At 37.3% G+C, this 22,228-nt stretch overlaps 1 protein-coding gene across 1 annotated transcript in view; it reads right to left on the bottom strand.

Annotated features, from left to right (window-relative positions):
* l(2)k05819 (transmembrane protein 94-like protein l(2)k05819) overlaps positions 1–22,228 on the bottom strand; it is a 740,582-nt gene that overhangs the window by 83,625 nt on the left and 634,729 nt on the right. Inside the window, exon 21 of the mRNA XM_090398052.1 lies at positions 15,591–15,836. Within this exon, the coding sequence (XP_090254178.1) occupies positions 15,591–15,836 (246 nt within the window). The remainder of the gene's footprint in view (positions 1–15,590; positions 15,837–22,228) is intronic.

The following is a 22,228-nucleotide window of genomic DNA, read 5'->3' as shown; positions in this document are numbered from 1 at the left end:
AAGCCTTGCAGTGAGTAGGGTTCCTAAGGAGTGGAAAGAAGACAAAATAGTACCACTCCACAAGAATAGGTCTAAAACTGAAGTCTCAAACTATGGCCAGTCTGCATGACTGCAGTTGTGGTCAATGTGGAGAGATTGATAAGGAATAGAATACAGAACTGGGTTGATGGACATAGCATTCTTTATGATGGTCAGCATGGATCTGTAAAGGGTAAGTCCTGTTTTAGTAATTTACTTGCATTTTATGATAAGGTGACAAATGTGTTAGATAAGGGAGAATCATATACAGTGATATTCTTAGACTTTACAAAAGCGTTTGATAGATTACCACATGATACATTGGTGAGCATGCTGCAGAGGATGGAAATAGATAGTATATTGGTTAGATGGATCAGAGATTGGCTCTCTGAATGATACCAGCAGGTTGTGTATGATGGGGCAGTGTCTTAAGAAAAGAGGGTAACCAGTGGTGTGCTCCTGATGTTTAACTTGTTTGTAAATGATATATTCATGTGGACTGAATAGGATCTTCAGTTATTTGCTGATGATGCAAAGTTGAGAAGAATTATAAGGAGCACTGCTGATGCTGAATTCCTTCAGGAAGATTTAAATAGACTTTTTACTTGGACAAAAGAGTGGGGTTGTAGTTTTAATATTAATAAGTGCAAGGTGTTGCATTTTCGAGTGCAGAAATATAAGGGCGTGTACTATATCGATGGTGCTGTACTAGAGGAAGTGGATGGGATTAGAGATTTGGGAGTGATGGTTGACAGTAGACTCAAGGTTAGAAGGTATATTGCTAGTGTTTCAAAGGCTGCACATTGTAGTGCTGCTATGATAAGAAGTACTCTAACATGTAAGGATAAGGAAGTGGTTGTGCCACTGTATAAGGCACTAGTCAGACTACACTTTGACTATAGAGCTCACATCTGGTCACCTGGTTTTCAATGTGATGTGGAGATATTTGACAATGTCCGGAGGCAAGTGACTAAGACAATGTCAGGACTTTGGAATGCTGGCTATGGAGAGAGGTTGAAGAAGTGTGGATTGCAGAGTTTGATGGATAGGAGTAAGCAAGGTAATATGATAGAGACATTTAAGTTAGTGAGAGGATTTTATCAGATTAATCCATAGGGGATTATAAAAAAGTGTAGAAAGTGAGAGGGAAAGAACCAGAAATCCTTCCTGGAAATTATGTAAAAGTGAAGTGTGGTGAAGGTGTGTGAGGAGTAGAGTTTTTACATGGAGAATTGTCAGTGAATGGAACACAATACCAGAATGTGTTGTTAATGTAAGGAGTGCTAATGATTTTAAGATTCTATATGATAAATATGTTGACAGTTGAGTGAACTTCCAATGATGAGTCTGTCGACTCTATGGAGGGTGTAATAATAATAAGATTATACAAATAAGTAAAATTTAAAAAATCACAGCTATTAAGTAAAATAGTCTGCTAAAATTTGGATCAAGATGTATAACTATTTCAGCAGAGGTGTCCTGAAAAGTGGCATAAGATTCTTAGAATCCACTCTAGGTCATCTTTGTTCTCTCTCTTCCATCTGATCATAATTGCTATTATAGCCATAATCAGCAACATAAAATTTCCTCTAAGAACACAGATCAATTATGTCACTTGCATGAGCATGGTATGCCATTAATTTCCAAAGCATTTGGAATTTTTTTCTGATGAGCCTGTAATTCATCATCATCATCATCAAATTCCTGCTATGTACCCTCAATGGGTGTACAGGATATGACAGTACTACATGAAAAATTACATCATTACTAACTTCCTATCTACAATTTTCCTCCAAATCAGTCTGTTACTTGTCAAGACTCCAACATTATCAGATCTTATATTTCTATCGTCTAAGGCACTTTGTACCGTATCAATCCACCTATATCTTGGTCTTCCTCTGGGTAGTTTTCCTGCCAACCTGGCAGAGAACACTTGTTTTGCTAATCTTTCCTCTCCCATTCTATTTAAGTGACCATACCACCTGAGATTAGCTCTGCTAATGCATTCCTGGATGCTGACAATGTCAAGTTCTTTCCTAATATCCTCATTTTTAATATGATATTGCCATTGATGCCATCTGTTCACGCCTCTAATCTTTCTCAGGACTCTCATATCTGCGGTCTCTAGTCTTTGGTCAAGTGTTTTACTTCTGACCCAGCTCTCAGATCCATAAGTTAAAACTGGTTTGAACACCGTCTTGTATACAGCTAATTTAGTGTTCCGACTAATTTCTCTCTTATTCCATATGAATTTATTCAATTGACTTCCCACTATACCAGCTTTGCTGATTCTGTTGTCTATTTCTATATTTAATTTACCATCTTCAGTAAAAATTGTGCCTAAGTAGCTGAAATGTTTTACTTGTTCCACAGGTTCTCCATTCACAACACAGTTGACATTTTCAATGATTCTGCCTATTTTCATTGTCTTTGTCTTTTTATTGCTGACCTTCATACCATATCTATTACAACAGTTATTCAATTTAGTCAGAGAATCTTGCAGACTTGTAGCGGATTTATTTAGAAGTATAACATCATCCGCATAAAGCACAGAGCTGACATTAACATCTCCAATTTTGATATCAGGTTTAATACCACTTTCCTTCATAATGTGATCCATATAGATAATGAATAACAGAGGGGATAATGTACATCCTTGTCTCACACCAGATTTAACATTAAACCATCTTCCTGTACTTCCTTCAATTCTAACTGCTGACTTACAACTCAAATAAAGACCAAGTATTGCTTGATATAATGCCCCATTGACACCATATAACTGCAGCATATTGAATAGCTTCTCTCTTGGCACCTTGTCATATGCCTTTTCCAAATCGACAAAACTTAAATATAGATCTTTGTTATATTCCCATGCTTTCTCGACTATTTGTCGTAAAGTGAAGATCTGATCCTGACAGCCTCTATTTGGCCTGAATCCAGCTTGTTCTTCACCAAGCTTTTCTTCCACAATTTTTCTCAACCGTTTCTCAAGTATACTGGCATAGATCTTGCCAGGAACACTCAGTAGGGAAATACCTCTGTAATTCTCACATTCAGTTTTATTTCCCTTTTTATATATGGGTACTATGAGAGCTCTACTCCAATCATCGGGAATTCGTCCCTCTGTCCAGGCTTTCTGAACTATGCAGTGTAGCCACTGTAAGACTTTTATACCACCATACTTCAGCATTTCTGGTCGAATATCATCTACTCCTGCTGCCTTTCCACATTTCAAGCCTTTGATGGCTTTTTCTACTTCAAGTATGGATATGTACTCCTGACTGCATGCCTGGTCAGTGTTTTTTATCACTGTGCTGTCATCACTGCTTGATTCATTTAGCAGTTTTTCAAAGTAATTACTCCATACTTCAAGGATATCTTTTTCTCCTGTTTTCATGTCACCTTTATCATCTCTAACTCCTTTTACAGCACTCTTTCCTTCATTCCTAAGCTTCTTCAACAACCTCCAGAATATTTTGCCACCTTCTTGATATTTATTTTCTATATTCTTGCCAAAGTCCTCCCATGACTTTTATTTAGCTAGTTTTACACACTGTTTAGCTTTCTTACATTTGTCTCTGTATTCTGTAAGAGTAAAAGCTGACTTATTTGCCAGGAACTTTTGATATGCTTTCTTCTTTTCCTTCACTGCCTCTTTAACTTCCTGTGTCCACCAGGGAGTTCTGATTTTTTTATCCTTGCACACAACCTCACCACATGCCGCTCTGGCAGAATCAATCAATGTTTTCTTCAGAGTTTGCCACTGAGGTGTCGCAAATTTTTGAACACCCCCACCCCCAATTTGATGTGGATTAGGTCTCTGATGTCAATAATTACAAAGTTTTTGCTAAAGTAGTACATATAAATACAAGAATAAATTACAGTAGCTCTGTGAGCCAGGGATTCAATGACTTTTAATGATAGGCATATAGTAGCAGATAATAAATTACTCTAGATGTATGACTAACTCTGGAAATTGAAAATACAGAAATAAACAGCAATTTCCATAGCAGGGAGCTGTTTAATCGATAAGTAGGAAATTTGAATTATCTGGCTATATATGTTTGTAGGAGTTACCAGTCCATATGTAAAGTTGAAGCACAAGAAGCACATCATAATTATATCAAACATTACATACCTACAGCGAATTAGCCATGTATAATCATCTCCTATTCAGCAATAACTGACTTGCTTAAGTAAATTGATTTCAAAGTGTTCCTAAATCAAATGTTCCTAGAATATTGTAATGTTCTTTAACTTTATTAAAATAAAATGTAATATAAAATAGTTTAATAATACTGCTCGGAAAATGTTTCTGCATCATTTTTATCTCGTCTGAACTGGGAATCAGAATTTCTCTGAAGGAAAATAATGTCAATTTTGAATTGTTTGAATACATCAAACTAAAATTAATGGACCAAAATAATGGAACAAATGGACCAATAATGGAATAATATAATGAACCAAAATAATTAATTGCTGCTGTTGGAATTGTGTAACTAGCCTAATGAGCACTACATCACTGTGTACAAAGATTTCCATTCCTTCTTTCTCCCCCCATTTTTTAAATGAACATTATTGAATGTTCATTGAATAACATTTCTAGTTACAACATAAGTAGAATTATAATACCATACAGCTGCTGTTTGAGGATATAACAAAGGTACATTATGCATTTTTTACATATCAGGGATCATAAGTGAAATGAATAGGAAATGGGTATGGATGTTTATGATTGTCTGTGAAAACACTAGTGACGGTGGCAGCAATGGTACTGATGATGGTAGTTGAGTTCACTGTAGTGGGTGGAGATGCAGAGATGCAGAGTAGTTGCCTCCCTTGATGAGTCTTTGGACTCCTTGGAGGTGCAGGTAATAAAAGTAATAATAAATTAATAATCTATTAATATATTTTCCGTCATTTTATACTGTGGTAGGTCATCTTTGCTCGCTCTCTTCCCATATGAGGATTTTTTCTTGAATGGCAGGGAATATTAAGTAGAGTAATATGCACAAATATCAGGATTGGGAACTGAACAATGAGACTTATTTGTGTGGAAAGGTATACGTTCGCCGCATTGATTGGATTTTAACGGCATAGATGCAAACACAGATTGATAAGAAAATAACTATTCATTAACTTAACTGCTAATATTTCACTGGTATTATATCCAGTATCTTCAGAGCATACAAACAAAGTTTGTTACAGTAGCGAGACAACTGCAATCCGGTGCAACAGTGGGACTAGTACGAGTAATTGTAGCATGCAACACAAAGACTAAAGTCCTAATTAGGCACCATCTAAGTTTAAAAAAAAATAATAAATAAAAAAGATATTAATTTAGTAATCAAAATAGATGACTGTCTCCCAAATCTTTGGTAGATTTATACAGCCATACTTGTTGAGGTTTGGAGTATGTATGTTTCAAGGCTTCTGTTAATTCCAGGAACAACCTCTCTGACTTGTAAAAGCTTCTGTGCAGTACTTTTGTTTTTTTCCAATGGATCCTGTGTGCATGTTATCCAGAGAATGGTCTGCCAGACCCGACTTGCCATTGCGAAAGTGCCGGATATATTGTTCACTGAGGCAGATGTCCACAGTAGGCTCGATGACATGAACAGGGCACTTCATAGACTCCTGGATGTGATAAAGGAGAGAATCTGTCCTTAGGTAAACGGACGAGAGTTGCCAATTTCACATAAGGTTTAAATACAGCGTAGTTGGTGTTTGTTAAGCACCCTAGATAAATTTTCAGATGTGCCTTTAATGTATGGGATGGTGAGAGTTTTGTTGTAGTCTTGGGAGATAGTGGGGGGGATTTTTGGGGAGCATTTAGTATTTTATCTATCTTATAGGGATTATAGTCATTGGTCAGGAAGGTGTGACACAGGTGAGAAAGTTCAGCAGTGAGAGCAATGTCATTGGAACAAATTGCTCTAGCTCTATGGGTTAGTGTTTTTAAGATACCATATTGTTGAGAAGGGTGATGGTGTGATTGTTTGTGTAAATATCTCCCTGTATGTGTGGGTTTTCTATAAACTGAGAATTATAAGGAACCTTCTGGAAGACGTGTGATAAGTGTCTCCAGGAAGGGTAGACAGACACTGGCTTCTAGTTCCATTGTAAAGTGGATTTTAGGGTGCTGGCTATTCAGATGCACTAAAAATGTATTCAGTGTGTCTGGGCCATGTGGCCAAATAGCAAATACATCATCAACATAGCGTAGCCAGAGACTAGGTTTGAGAGTGGCTATGTAATAGCTAGCTTTTCCAGATGTTCTAGGTAGAAGTTGGCTTGGGGGGGGGGGGATCCATAGCTGTCCCATCTAATTGTTTGTATATTTTCCCTTTCCAAGTAAAATAACCTGCCTGTGCTGTGAATTTAAATAGCTGAAATATATCAGGGGTAAATTGTGAATTTAGTAAGTTAAGGGTTTCAGTTAATGGTACATTCGTGAATAATGAGGTGATATCAAAACTCACCATTAAGTCTGAACTTTTTAAGGTGTGGTTTTCTAAAATACTTTTAAGGTGGATAGAATTTTTAACAAAAGAGGGAGAATTGTTTGTGCAAGTGGCTAGTAGTTTGGCTAAATGTTTATATGTGGGAACTGTTTGTGAATTTTTGCAGTTCCATATATCCTGGGTGTTTTTACATGGAGGGGTCTGAGTTTGTTGACTGTTTCTTTTGGCCAGGAAGTGACTTTGTTCAATAACCTTATTCTTTTCACCTTATTCTTTTGTGAGTTGGTGGGATCTCGACCTATAATTTGATATGTTGACTGGTTCTTGGAGAAGTGCATGCATTTTGCTTTCATATTCTGTTGTATCCATCACTACAGTTGCGTTTCTTTTGTCTGATTTGGTTATGGTAATGTGGTTATTATTGCATAGCTCTTTTAGAGCCATGATTTCTTTATGTGGGATATTATTTTTGGGAGGCTTAGAATGGATTAGGATGTTGGCCAGATCTAATTGAATATTATTGGCTATTGCTGGAGGCAGGTTGTATATCCCACGTTCAACAGAAGCCATTATTTTGGCTTTTGGAACTTCTTTAGGAGTAATGGCAAAATTGTGTCCCCAACTTAATGCACTAGTTACTTCTTTGGTTAAGGTTACTAATGATAAGTTCACAACGACGGCATCTTGAGGTAATTGCAGCTGCTGCGTAGCAATGCGTTGTTGGAGTTTTTTTTAAACTTAGATGGCACCTAATTAAGACTTTAGTCTTTGTGTTGCCCGCTACAATTACTCATACTAGTACCACTGTTACACTGGATTGTGGTTGTCTCGCTACTGTAACAAACTTTGTTTGTATGCTCTGAAGTTGCTGGATATAATACAAGCGAAATATTAGCAGTGAAGTTAATAAATAGCTATTTTCTTATCAATCTATGTTCGCATCTATACCGTCTGCGTTCTTTTTGGGCCTTGTTCTGGGAAAATATGGAGAAAAAAAAAAGGAAAGCTAATAATAATGGTAAGTGCCTGTTGCATTTCTGTTCAGGACATGGATTAGTTATTACTAACACCATGCTCCAACATAAAAAGGTGCACAAATTCACATGAAGAGAAGATGCAAGAAATAAGAAGTCTCATTGACTATGTTATAACTAATAGTGATGTTTTCCTACTGGTTGAGGACACACAACAATATACACAGGATTTGAAAAAGGAAATGATCACTATTTAGTTTTGAGTAGGATAAAATTGAATCTCATACTGAAAAGAAGAGTGTGTAAGAAAGTTTTAAAACAAATCAAAGTTGAGCAACTTTCAGAGGTGAACTGTAGACTCAGATACACAAACATCATTGAAGAAAAAATGAAATAGTTGTGAATGTGAGAGTTACAGAGGTATTTCCTTACTGAATGTTCCAAGTAGATTTATGCAAGTATACTTAAGAAACGTCTAAGAACAATTGTGGAAGTGAAGCTTGGTGAAGAACAATCTGAATTCAGGCCAAACAGAGGTTATCAGGATCAGATTTTCACTTTAAGACAAACGGTGGGGAAATCTTTGAAATATAAATTCAGTTTTGTTGATGGGTCAAAGCTGTATAACTGAGAGGAGACCTCCACATAGCCCTTAGAGGAATGCAGAGAACCGACCAGGGCTTCTGACCTAATGTCCAATCCTCACCTTCTTGTGGTGCACCCTGTTGGGTATCTACTTGGATACTGAACGAACGAGGATCAGCTGACAATTTGGGATTTAGCCGACCAAATTGTATTCTTATTGGTTAAACCAAAATACAAAATGATGGTACAACATGACAAAATTTCATGCCGGCTGGGGCGTCGCCCAGTTAAACAAGGCCCCCGTTGTTTTCGCCGGGGAACCAGGGCGAACAGTGAAAAGTCAGCTACTGGAACAAATCTGAAAACACACCTTAACTCAACATCACCAGAGTTAAAGATCGGTACTATCAACATAAGAAGCCTGAAAATGTCAAAGAAGTGGAGCTAGCTGAAGAATTAGATAAGTACCAGATTGGCATAATAGGGGTGACTGAAACAAAAAAGACAAAAACTGGTGAGATCTTTCTGAACAATAAATACAAAATGTTATATTCAGGCAATGACAATCAAGGAAAAGAAGGAGTAGCCATAGTATTCAACACAAAATACGAGGCTAATCTTCTTGAATGGCAGGCAGTCTCAAGTAGAGTAGTAATGTGGGCAAATATGAGAATGGGGAACTGGACAATTAGACTTATTTGTGCCTATGGTCCCACAGAAGGTTCTACTAAGGTAGAAGTGGAAAAATTTTTTGATGCTTTAGAAAACGCAACTGACACAATGAAAAAGGAAAAGTTGGTCCTTGTTGGGGATCTAAATAGCAGAGCAGGAAATGATTGTGAGACATACAAAAATATTTTGGGAAAATTTGGAGAAAAGAGCAAAGCTAATAATAATAGCAAATATCTGTTGAATTTCTGCTCAGGACATGGACTGGTTATTACTAACACCATGTTCCAACATAAATATGTGCACAAATTCACATGGAGAGAAGAGGCAAGGAATAAGAAAAGTCTCATTGACTATGTTATTGTTGATAGTGGTGTTTACTCCCTGGTGCAGGACATAGAACACCCTGGCAGACACAGGAAGTTAAAAGGCAGTGAAGGAAAAGAAGAAAGCATATCAAATTCCTGTCAAATAAATCAGCCTGTGCTCTTAGAGAATACAGAGACATATGCAAGAATGCTAAACACTGTGTAAAACTAGCTAAACAAAAGTCATGGGAGGACTTTGGCAAGAATACAGAAAATAAATATCAAGAAGGTGGCAAAATATTCTGGAGGTTGTTGAAGAAGCTTAGGATTGGGGGAAAGAGTGCTGTAAAAGGAGTTAGAGATGATAAAGGTGACATGAAAACAGAAGAAAAAGATATACTTGAAGTATGGAGTAATTACTTTGAAAAACTGCTAAACGAAACAAGCAGTGATGACAGCACGGTGGTAAAAAACACTTAGCAGGCATGCAGTCAGGAATACATATCCATACTTGAAGTAGAAAAAGCCATCAAAGGCTTAAAATGTGGAAAGGCAGCAGGAGTAGATGATATTGGATCAGAAATGCTGAAGTATGGTGGTATAAGTCTTACAGTTGCTGCACTGCATAGTTCAGAAAGCCTGGACAGAGGGACGAATTCCTGAATTGGAGTAGAGCTCTCATAGTACCAATATATAAAAAGGGAAATAAAACTGAATGTGAGAATTACAGAGGTATTTCCCTACTAAGTGTTCCTGGCAAGATCTATGCAAGTATACTTCAGAAACAATTGAGAAGAATTGTGGAAGAAAAGCTTGGTGAAGAACAAGCTGGATTTAGGCAAAATAGAAGCTGTCAGGATCAGATTTTCACTTTACGACAAATAGTCGAGAAAGCATGGGAATATAACAAAGATCTGTATTTAAGTTTTGTCGATTTGGAAAAGGCATATGACAAGGTGCCAAGAGAGCAGCTATTCAATACACTACAGTTATATGGTGTGAATCTTCGCTTTATGCAGATGATGTTATACTTCTAAATAAATCCGCTACAAGTCTGCAAGATTCTCTGACTAAATTAAATAACTGTTGTAATAGATATAGTATGAAGGTCAGAAATAAAAAGACAAAGACAATGAAAATAGGCAGAATCATTGAAAATGTGAGCTGTATTGTGAATGGAGAACCTGTGGAACAAGTAAAACATTTCAGCTGCTTAGGCACGATTTTTAGTGAAGATGGCAAATTCAATATAGAAATAGAAAACAGAATCAGCAAAGTTGGTATGGTGGGAAGGCAATTGAATAAATTCATATGGAATAAGAGAGAAATTAGTAGGAACACTAAATTAGCTGTATACAAGACAGTGTTCAAACCAGTTTTAACTTATGGATCTGAGAGCTGGGTCAGAAGTAAAACACTTGACCAAAGACTAGAGACCGCAGATATGAGAGTCCTGAGAAAGATTAGAGGCGTGAACAGATGGCATCAATGGCAATATCATATTAAAACCGAGGATATTAGGAAAGAACTTGACATTGTCAGCATCCAGGAATGCGTTAGCAGAGCTAATCTCAGGTGGTATGGTCACTTAAATAGAATGGGAGAGGAAAGATTAGCAAAACAAGTGTTCTCTGCCAGGTTGGCAGGAAAACGACACAGAGGAAGACTAAGATATAGGTGAATTGATACGGTACAAAGTGCCTTAGATGATAGAAATATAAGATCTGATAATGTTGGAGTCTTGACAAGTAACAGACTGATTTGGAGGAAAATTGTAGATAGGAAGTGAGTAATGATGTAATTTTTCCATGTAGTACTATCATATCCTGTACACCCCTTTAGGGTACATGGCAGGAATTTGATGATGATGATCTGGAAAAGGTATATGACAAGATTCCAAGAGGAAAGCTCTTCAAAATGATAGTTATATGGTGTAAATGAGATATTATACTCTATTTAAGCTGTAGTCTCTATTTACGCTGTAGGTTAGCAGTTAGAATTGAGGATATTCAGGAAGATGGACTGATGCTAAATAAGGTATGTGACAAGGGGGTATGTTATCCCTGCTGTTATTATCTATATGGATCACATGAAAGAAAGTGGTATTAAATCTGATATCAAAATTGGCAATGTTAATTTTAGCTCCTTACTTTATGAAGATGATGTTATACTTCTGAATAAATCCAGTACAAGTCTGTAAGCTTACCTGACAAAAATGAATGACTATTGTAATAAATTTGGTATGAAAATTAGCAATAAAAATACAAAGACAATGAAAACAGGCAGAAACACTGAAAACATCAATTATACTCTGAATGATGAACCTATAGAGCAAGTAAAACACTACTATTATTTAGGCACAATTTTTAGTGAATATGGTAAATCAAATATGAAAATAGACAAGAGAATTTGTAAAGCTATTATGGTAGGAAGTCAGCTGAATAAATTTATATGGAAGAAGAAATAAATTAGTCAAAACACTACGTAAGCTGTATACAAGATATTGTTCAAACCAATTTTAACTTATGGATCTGAGAGATGAGTCAGAAATAAAACACTTGATCAAAGATTGGAGACCTCTGATATGAGAGTTCTGAGTAAAATTAGTGGAGTGAACAGATGGCATCAATGGCAGTATCACATTAAAAATGAGGATATTAGGAAATAACTTGCCATTCTTAGCATTCAGGAATGTGTTAGTAGAGGTTATCTTAGCTTCCTTAGCTCAGTCAGTATAGATGAAGCCCTTTGGTTGGAAAGACATGAGCTCGATTTCTGTCCAAGATGTGAAGAACCCTTATCTGGTCTCTTTCAACTAAAGGTGAGTTAGTCGGTCTAATATGGGATAGGTGGTTTTCTCACCCAGAAACTCTGGTTTTTCATCCTCAAGAACAGGCAAACTAGTCCCTTGACTACATGCATCTGCAGTTATAAAAATTGTTTTGCCTCTCCCCCTTCCAATGCAAGATTCTATGCAACAAGCTGATTGGGGTTTCCCAGAATCACATAATCATAGCGGACCTACGTCAAGTGGGATAAAAGTGCTATAAAGAGGAAGAAGTAGATGTGTGTATGTGTGTGCATATATAGGTGAATCCCAAGGAGGTTTCTTTCACTATGTGGCTGTTACAAGGAGAAATGACTGTGCACTAATGATTTTGTTGGATGGAGATAGCAGCTGGTTGAATAATGCAGATGATGTAGCAGAACTATTTCATGATCACTTTATTAGGGTGTTTTATTCATCCTCCTGAAATGACCTTTATTCATAGAGAGATATGGCAGGATGAAGTATTAGAAGTGAATGTATTCTGAATGCTGAGTGCTCTAGATGTTAGTAAGGCAGTGGGAAAATGTGATTCTGCAGATGATCTTTTAAAAGGCATATGTGCTACTGAGCTGACCATGCCAATGAATGACCTGGCTGTCATATAAAATTTTACAACTACCTACGAGGTGGAAGGAAGGTAATATAGTGCCATTGCATAAGAGTGGAATGAAAGTAACAAACTCTTGGCTTGTGTTTCTCCTGTGGCTGTTAAGAGTTTGCAGAAATTGGTAGATCGTATAGAGAACTGAGAAGATGGCAGTAATATTATTTACGATGCTCAGCAGTAATTGGGTTGTCTTTATAATAAAGTACACAGTCCAGTGGATCAGTAAAATGCATATCTGTCATCTTTCTGTACTTTGCAAAGACATTTGACATCATGCTGCATGATAATTGATATTTAAGATACTGGACTAGTGGATTGGATTAGAAATTGATTTTCTAATAAGTTATCAAAGAATTGTATGGCAATGTACTGGAACTGACATTGTTCAACTTTTATTTCAATTATATTATCAAGGATTATAAGAAGGCATTCAGTTGTTTGCAGATTATGCGAAGAATGCAAGGGTTATTAGTAACAGTGCAGATGTTATGGTTCTTCAGGAGGAGAATATTTGAATAATTGGAAAAAATGAGCAAATGAAGGGTATAACTAGTTTAATATATATATATATACCAAATGTTGACGGTATAAACTCGCCTACTTACAACCTATCTAAATATCTTGCATCTTTCTTGAAAAACCTATCCGGTAATTCCTTCTCTCATATAAAAAATTCAGCTGAGTTCGTGTCCAAAATCAAAGACGTCAAACTCAACAATTCAGATTTAATGGCAAGTTTCGATATAGTTTCTCTCTTCACGAATGTACCTACTCAAGAGGTAAAACAAACTATCCAAGAAATTCTTTTCCTTACTTTCTCACTGTGTAAATTCAGGATACTTCAAATTCGAAAATAAGATTTACAAACAGAACTCAGGATTGGCTATGGGCAGTCCGCTCTCTCCGATTCTTGCTGATATATTTCTTAAGGACTTCGAAGAAAAGGCGATTAATTCCTCAACACTAAAACCCCCAAATCTGATACCGTTATATAGATGATGTATTCCTCATTTGGGAACACGATTTAAACAACCTCAATATTTTTCTAGAAAATCTCAACAAGTTTCATGAGAAAATCAATTTCACCTATGAACTGGAATCCAACTGTCTTCCCTTTTTGGACTTAAAACTTACAAGATGCACTGAAAATATCAAAATCTCTATTTTTAGAAAACCCACACACACACACAGACAGACCTTCATGCTTCTTCCCATCGCTACCCTCTGCAAAAATTTGGTATTATTTCAACCCTAGCACATCGATCCAGATCTTTACTAACAGATGAAACAGAATTGAAAATGAACTTAATTTACTACAAATGACTTTTGTCAAAAATTGTTTCTCTCTTAAGAAGATTGATAAATTTATCTCTCATTGTCATTCACCTACTATTGAAGATTCTTCTACCCCAAGAGCATTTATATCTTTGCCATACATCAGCTCTCCCCCCCCCCCCCAAAACTGGCAAAAATTCTTAAGAAATTCAACATTAGAACTTGTTTCACTACATTTCCAAAACTTCGCTCCATACTAAGTAGACCTAAAGTAAAACATCTCCCTCTTCAGTATCTAGGAGTCTACAAGATCATGTGTGAATGTGGCAAACCATATTACGGTCGGGTGGCAAAATCTATCCTTTTACATATTGAGGAACACAGAAGAGACATATCCTACAACAGGACCAGAGCCAGCTCTCTCTCAAGCCACATTCTCTTCTCTATTAACTTGGATGAAGGCCACCAACACCTCGTAGACTGGCCGCAAACTTCTAATATACACATGTGTTATGATGAGCTCGAAAGAAAGATAATCGAATCTAAAGAAATATCCCTCGATTCATCCCATATAAACAACAGCCTTAGCTACAATCTTTCTGATGCACACATTGCCAATGTCCAGTATTGGCGTTATCATGATAACTCACGCACGTAGTCAACTTCAATTGGAACTCCAGCACGCATTCCTGTTTAAACTGTACTACTCCTGAAGAAGTTGATTTTTCAACGAAACTAGTAGTGATAATATTTTTGGTTTACAAATCAGGTGTTGATCAATTTTATTAACTTAATCAGCTAGTTTCGCCAAACTCTAACTGTTGGCGTCTTCAGGGCACTTACATATAGGTTGAAACAATCTCACAATTATGTGTAACTATAAAACTGACAAGAATAACTGTCAGTTTTATAATTAAACCTCCTTGGGATTCACCTATATACACACACACACATACACATCTAACAGGTATTCTTGTCAGTTTTATAGTTACACATAATTGTGATATTGTTTCAACCTATATTTAAGTGCCCTGAAGATGCCAACAGTTAGAGTTTGCCAAAACTAGTTGGTTAAGTTAATAAAATCAACACTTGATCTGTAAACCAAAAATATTATTACTAATTCTCAGGATCAAGAAAATAAACCTTCATTATGAAACTAGTAGTATCTCAGCATTAAACTTTATTCTTTTTTATTCTCGGTATTATAGTCATTCAAACTAATTTATTTTTCACATATATATATATATATATATATATAAAGAATGATAGGGCCACCTCAGAAGCCATGCCAGAAAGTTCTGATCCCTGTTCTATGAACAGGGAGAAGGAGACTTACTGCAACACTAAATGATCCTTGCAGACAATCTCGTTAGATAAGACAACGGATACTAGCCAGGCCATCCAAGACTGCCTGTCTTGCCAAAGCAGTGCAATCCCAGGCATCTCTCTAACATGATGGTAATATTAGATCCCCTTGATGGTGGCCTGGAAATCAGGTCAAAAAAAAAAAAAAAAGACTCAAGAGATATAGAGACGAATACAGGAAGAAAAGAAGACAAAGAATGAAAAATGAAAAAAGGGGAATTTATATGCCCCTCCACAATAAACATGTACCCAAGATGGAAATCATGCTGCACCCACTGCCTGAAAACTTGAGTTTCTCATTTCTCATTGCATAAGTAACTGACAAGTATAGCAGAATATACAGAGAATTAATCTCCATATCATAGCATTAATTAAGATTGTATGTTATTGGCAGTTCCCATCTACTGAACTTAATACAAAATTATAATGAGATGGAGTTAGTATTTTATGAAAATAATTCAGAGTATAATACATGGTAAAAACAATATTTACCTGTTTGCTTACAACTTTTAAATTTTTTCCTGTAGCAACAGTCATTACTTCAGGATCCACAGGTGTACTCAGAAAAGATAAACTAAGGAGTGGTACTTCCAAGCACACCAACCACAACATATGAGATGGAGGAAGAGGCAGTGGCATGAAAAACACAGATGATAGTACTTGTAATAATGTCAAACTTAAACAGCAACAAAGCATGTACTGTAGGCTATTTCTCATGTTGCCCATAAAGTGTCTTGCCTATAGAAAAGTTGAAATACCTTCTTAGTTATACATTTAACAATTTTCATGATGAAATAAAATAAACTTTTTCATTCTCTGAATTACAATACAGTATTTAATGTCTAATCATTTACATTTTTCTTATTTGTATTATACAGAGAACATTACATTAAGAGAATAGTTTTCCAAAGAATATTTCTATTTAGTTTAGTAACTGTTTTATATAAATTGAGATATATAGCCATTAAAAATAAATAAAACATGAGCTGCAATATAAACAGAAACAACACAGACATATAATAATTAATTTGTGTTTATGTGAGACATTAATTAAGGGAACAAGAAAAAAGAATATTCTAATCCTTAATAAAAATTACGTAAAAAAATTAATAAAAATATCCTTAATAAAAAGCACATGCGTGTGCACGCACACACACACACACTAAATTCTCAAAAGGCAGCTCTTCAAAAATTGTGCATATGCAAAAAACAGATAAAGAGGAAAGAGAAATATGAGTAGCATTAATACAGACCTGGTATTTTGCCATCATGATATCTATGAAGAAATGCATAATTAACAATATGAAAGGCTGGAAATTACAGGAAAATGATTTCTCTTTTAAATTTGTTTTTTCATTTTAAGGGAGTGGGTTATGATTATCAACCAGCCACTCAACCAACAACTGATGTTGGTGAATATATTATCCAACTAAGGGCTGTTACCATATAAACTGTCCATTACAAGAAATGGGAGAGGGGGCTTCAAAGATTACTGCAAAATGAGATCATCAAGGTCATCCTAGGAAATGTCATCACTAGCTAAATAAGTAAGTTACTTATCCCCACAAAATATAATGAGTTTTGTGAAGATAAGTAACTGTAATCGAAACTGTATTTCCCTGACAGATGTTTCATGGAGTAATTTTACTGATTGTGCTACCATAGCTGCTACAATAAGGATATCTGTGGTTAGCAAGGGTGTTAGAGTGAGGTTTTTTACTTGGAGAGTGGTGAATGAGTGGAATAAGCTGCCAGAGTCTGTTGTGGGTGCCATGACTGTGAATGAGTTCAAGTCGAGGTATGATAGATACTGTGTGAATGTCGAATAGTTGTTCTTGACATGATGTTATGGCCTCCCTCGATGAGTCTGTCGATTCCTTGGAGTTGCCCGTAATAATAATAATAATATCTCCTGAACACAGTTCCTTTATGGATTTGTAAAAATCCATTCAGAAGGGTCCAATTGGAGATTCCTCCAATTGGACCCATCTGAATGAAGCTGGACATTTTTCTAATTGGGTGTTCACTGTTGAGTGTAAGATGAAGAACACTGGTGTATATATTGCAGCTTCTGATGTTTTTTGTTTCTTACTTTGGTTTTCTGTTGATGATAATATGGTTTCTGAACCTGGTTGAGGGCACATGATAAACAAGAGGATGATTAGGTTTTCATTCTCAGGAGTTTAGTTCAGCAGCAGAGCTGCCCACTCACCACAAAGCATTAAATGAACATCTACTCTCTGGCAAGCAATGAGAGCACTTTGGAGTGGAATGACAGGGCTAACTTGGATGCTATATGAGCACCACAGAAAATCTTTAGCTCTATCCTTGGGCCATCTAGGACCACCTATCTTGCCAAAGCAGAGACCAAAGTAGTGAAGGACTACCAGAATTCCCCTTTCCAGATGTCTATGGTCAAACCACACATTAACAGTGCTGCAGGACATTGGATCACAGTGATAGTGGTCGGGAAGGATATTAAAAATGACTGGGGAAGTCAAGTGAAAATTATAAGGGAAAAAAAAGGCAAGAAAAGATGAGAAATGAAAAGGGACACCATGTGGGGGCCCCTTCCATTCTTCCCTATGGGTCCATGGACAAAATGAAAAAACTTCAATATGCACAACAGTTACAGAACCTAGTGGAGCACTGGATGTGGATTGTACACAGAAGACTGCCTGTAAAGAACTCAATGAGTGTGTATAAATAGCAGTTTCTTTTATATGCACAAGCACAAGCTGAATTGTATCCAGAAGAGTTGGATGCAATTCGGCTTGTATTTCAAAGCAAGTATTCTGAAGACCAAAAGGTTGAATAAGGTAGGTGTAAAATGGATGAATGTGGAGCTTACGTATGAAATCTTATGAGAGTTTTTAGATATGTGGCAAGCAGAAGGAAGAATGATCATGGTAAGATGAAGTTAATAGATGAAAGTGGTAGAATGGTAACTGCTGCAGAAGGCATTGTTGAGGTATTTCAGTGATCAATTTATAAGGGTGTTTCATCCTGATCAAGGTGGAATCATGAGGAAATTAAGTGTAGAAGACATAGAAGAGGATGGCTTAATCGTGAGTGAGCAGGAGGTATTTGAGGAAATAAATAAACTTGCTGTCAATAAGGCGATAGGATTTGACATATGACCACACATCTTAAAGGAATATTCCAAGGAATTGTCAGCAGCATTGGCATGCCTGTTCAATAAAAGTCTTACAACAGCACAGGTTCCAAGGGAGTGGAAGGAGGGTAAAATTGTTACACTGCATATAGGTGGTGATAATTAGGTAAAGGTACTGGAGAGATTGGTGAGAAGTAGGATACAGAAATGGGTTAATAACAGCAGTATTTTCTGTGGTTATCAGCATGGGTTTGTTATGGGGAGATCATGTTTCACTATGTACTATAGCAAGGTGACAAATACCTTGGACAGGGGAGATGCATATACAGTGGTGTACTTAGATTTTGCAAAGGCTTTTGATAGATTGCCACATGACAAGCTCTTAAATAAATTGAAACAGATGGGATTGGATAACAGACTTCTGAGACAGATCAGTGACTGGCTATCAGATCAGAAAGTTGTATATGGGGGGTGCGGTATCCCGAAAGAGAAAGGTCACTAGTGGCATGACACAGGGGTCAGTTTTGAGGCCATTGTTGTTCAATTTGTATGTTAATGACATTGGATGGGTTTAACTAGTGATATGCAGCTGTTTGCAGATGATACAAAACTGGGAAGAGCAATGCAGAATCAAGTGAAAGCTGGCCTTACAAGAGGACTCAAATAGATTGCATGAATGGGCATGTAAGTGGAACTATCAGGTCTATGTTACAAAGTATAAGGTTTTGAGATTTGGTAAGCAATAATGGGATGCAAAGTATATGCTTAGTAGGGAAACTTTAAAAGAAGCAGAGTCGATGAGAGATCTAGGAGTAATGGTGGACAAGGACCTGAAATTCACGGGCCTACATTGCACAAGTTCTGAAGACATCACATTGGATAATGAGAATGCTGCAGAGGACCCTCACATACAAAAATAGAGAGGTTATGATGCCATTGTATAAGGCTTTGATCAGTCTTCATATGGTTTATTGTGCACAGATTTAGTCACCAGGTTTTCATAGTGACGAGGATATGTTGGAAAGGGTCCAGAGAAGATTCACAAAGGTGGCCAGTGGTCTTTGGAATGTGCAGTACGAGGACAGATTGAGAGAATGTAAGTTGCAGCGCCTTATGAATAGGAGGAAGTGTGTGTGTGTGGGGGGGGGGGATATGATTGAGACATATAAGCTAGTCAGGGGGGTTGTTATTGGGTTGACATGGGAGATATTTTTCATAGAATATGGGGGGGGCAGAACAAGAGTCCATTGCTGGAAACTGTATAAGGAGGGTGTGAGCGGGAACAAAAATGTCTGGTTAGTGGAATGCATTGTCTGAATGTGTTGTGGGTGTAGATACATTGAATCAGTTTAAAGCACAGTTGGGTGAACATTGTGTGCATCCCACAATGAGTCTCCGACTCCATGGAGGTCAGATATTAATAATAATAATAAAGTAGATCACCATGTGCTCTGAGAGAACTGAGAGAAAAAAATGTAAGAAAGCAGACCAGTGTGCAAAACAAGTTACACCTACATCTTGGGAAGACTTCAGTAAGAACAGAAACAACAAATATCAGGAAGATGGCAAAATGTTCTGGAAGTTACTAAAAATTCTCGTAGACAGGCTTATACGTTGGTGTTATGCATTATTAAAACACTTAAGGAATAGAACAACGTAGTTAAGGATATAAATTAAATTAAACTTTAATAAATATTTTCCGATATTTCGGCAACGTCACATTGCCATTTTCTAAAGGAACTTACAAAAAAGTTACGTGCACGTAGGCACTACAACACAGAAACTGGGAATGAAGAGATGAAGCTATTGTTCTCCTAACAGTCCTGATGGTGCCCTCTAGCGGGCTAAGTAGGTGTTCTTGGCCGTTGGGCTGAAGGTCTGCAGATGTAGGCCTCCCAAATTTGGGGCAGTCGCATACAACCAAATTTGTTGAGGTTTGGAGAATTTCTTAGGGCTGAGGCTGATTCCATAAAGAGTCTTTCAAATTTGTATTTGCTACGGTGTATCCCTGTAACTCTCTTCCACCGTATTCTGTGGCGTGTATCCAGAGCATGGTCCGCAAGCCCAGAATGACTGTATTTGTGAAAACGGATGTAGTCCTTGTGTTCCGAAATTCTGATATTCGCTGTCCTGCCTGTTTGGCCAAAGTAAGGCAGTTTACAACTGCAAGGGTCCTGGTAAACACCAGATAGGTCTAGGGGAAGTGGTTGGTCTTTATTGGAGCGGATAAGGGATGCCAATTTTCTGTAAGGTTTGTAACAGGAGGTCAGGTCATGTTTTTTTAAGATTTTGGTAATCTTTTCCGAGGTGCCTCGGATGTAGGGAATGGTGATGGATTTAGAGTAATCCTCGTTGGGGGGGGGGGATGGATCTGTGGTTTGTAGGTTCTAATATTTTTTGGATTTTTTTTGGGGGGTAGCCATTGGCTGAGAAAGTGTTGAGGATGTGATTTAGTTCAGTGTTTAGGGCCAAGTCGTTTGAACAGATTAGTTTAGCCCTGTTGCATAGTGTTTTCACTACTCCATATTGTTGTGAGGGGGGGGGGGGATTGTTGGTGAATGTATCTGCCTGTATGGGTGGGTTTTCTGTAAACTGAGAAAACCAAGGATCCATTAGGCTGGCGGGTGACTAGTGTGTCTAGGAAAGGGAGGATGTTGTTTTCCTCTTTTTCCAGAGTGAATTTGATTCTGGGGTGTTGGTTGTTTAAGTGTGTTAAGAAGGAGAGAAGTGCTTCAGAGCCATATCGCCAAATAGCGAACACATCATCAACATAGCGAAGCCATATGGTTGTTTTTGTGGGGCAGAGGCTAAGATTTTTCTTCAAAGGTCTCCATAAAGAAATTGGCCAAGGGTGGGGAGAGTGGTGAACCAATGGCTGTCCCCTCTATTTGTTTATAGAATTTGTAGACAGGACAGCGAATATCAGAATTTCGGAACACAAGGACTACATCCGTTTTCACAAATACAGTCATTCTGGGCTTGCGGACCATGCTCTGGATACACACCACAGAATACGGTGGAAGAAAGCTACAGTGATACACCGTAGCAAATACAAATTTGAAAGATTCTTTATGGAATCAGCCTCAGCCCTAAGAAATTCTCTAAACCTCAACAAATTTGATTGTATGCAACTGCCCCAAATTTGGGAGGCCTACATCTGCAGACCTTCAGCCCAACAGCCAAGAGCACCTACTTAGCCCACTAGAGGGCACCATCAGGACTGTTAGGAGAACAATAGCTTCATCTCTTCATTCCCAGTTTCTGTGTTGTAGTGCCTACGTGCACGAAACTTTTTTGTAAGTTCCTTTAGAAAATGGCAATGTGACGTTGCCGAAATATCAGAAACTATTTATTAAAGTTTAATTTAATTTATATCCTTAACTACGTTGTTCTATTCCTTAAGTGTTTTAATAATGCATAACCAACGTATAAGCCTGTCTACGAGAATCAACATCATCCACGGAGATACAATCTCACGGAAGGCCCGCCAATACGGTAAATTGAAATTGAAGCTGTCTAGACAATTAAATCGTCTAGCATTCCTGAAACGTTGCCGGGATAATAAAGTAATCCCGAACTGTGTAAAATTTAAGCACCGGTTTGTGTCACAAAAAGCTCTCCGAATATATAACCGCGCTAGCTACACGAACAAATCACTGCCACACAGTCGCTCTTAGCGGACATTAACGAAGCTATTCGTGCCGTCGAAGATGAGCTTTCGCGCACTTTGAACCACGAACTTTGGTTGATTTTACATGTCTCATGTACTGCTGCCGAAAAAGAATTTAAAAATATACGAGGCCGACAGATGAAAAAGTTCGAAAAATTAAAAAAGAACTCTACCGTCTTTCCAAAACCTGCTACCAACACGGTAATCAAACTTTCTTCAGTCACCCTGAAGACTGAAGCACTCAACGCGCTGGCACGTGGACACAACTTCGCCATTCCTCCCAATAAAATACCTAATGAGGATATTATGATCCAGATCGAGTGCGGAATCCGCCACCTTCCACAT

Source organism: Typopeltis vanoorti, chromosome 9 (genome assembly GCF_054136105.1).
Source record: "Typopeltis vanoorti isolate ZY-2024b chromosome 9, IOZ_Tvanoo_1.0, whole genome shotgun sequence".
NCBI lineage: Eukaryota > Metazoa > Arthropoda > Arachnida > Uropygi > Thelyphonidae > Typopeltis > Typopeltis vanoorti.
This window is presented reverse-complemented; position numbering and strand designations above follow the sequence as displayed.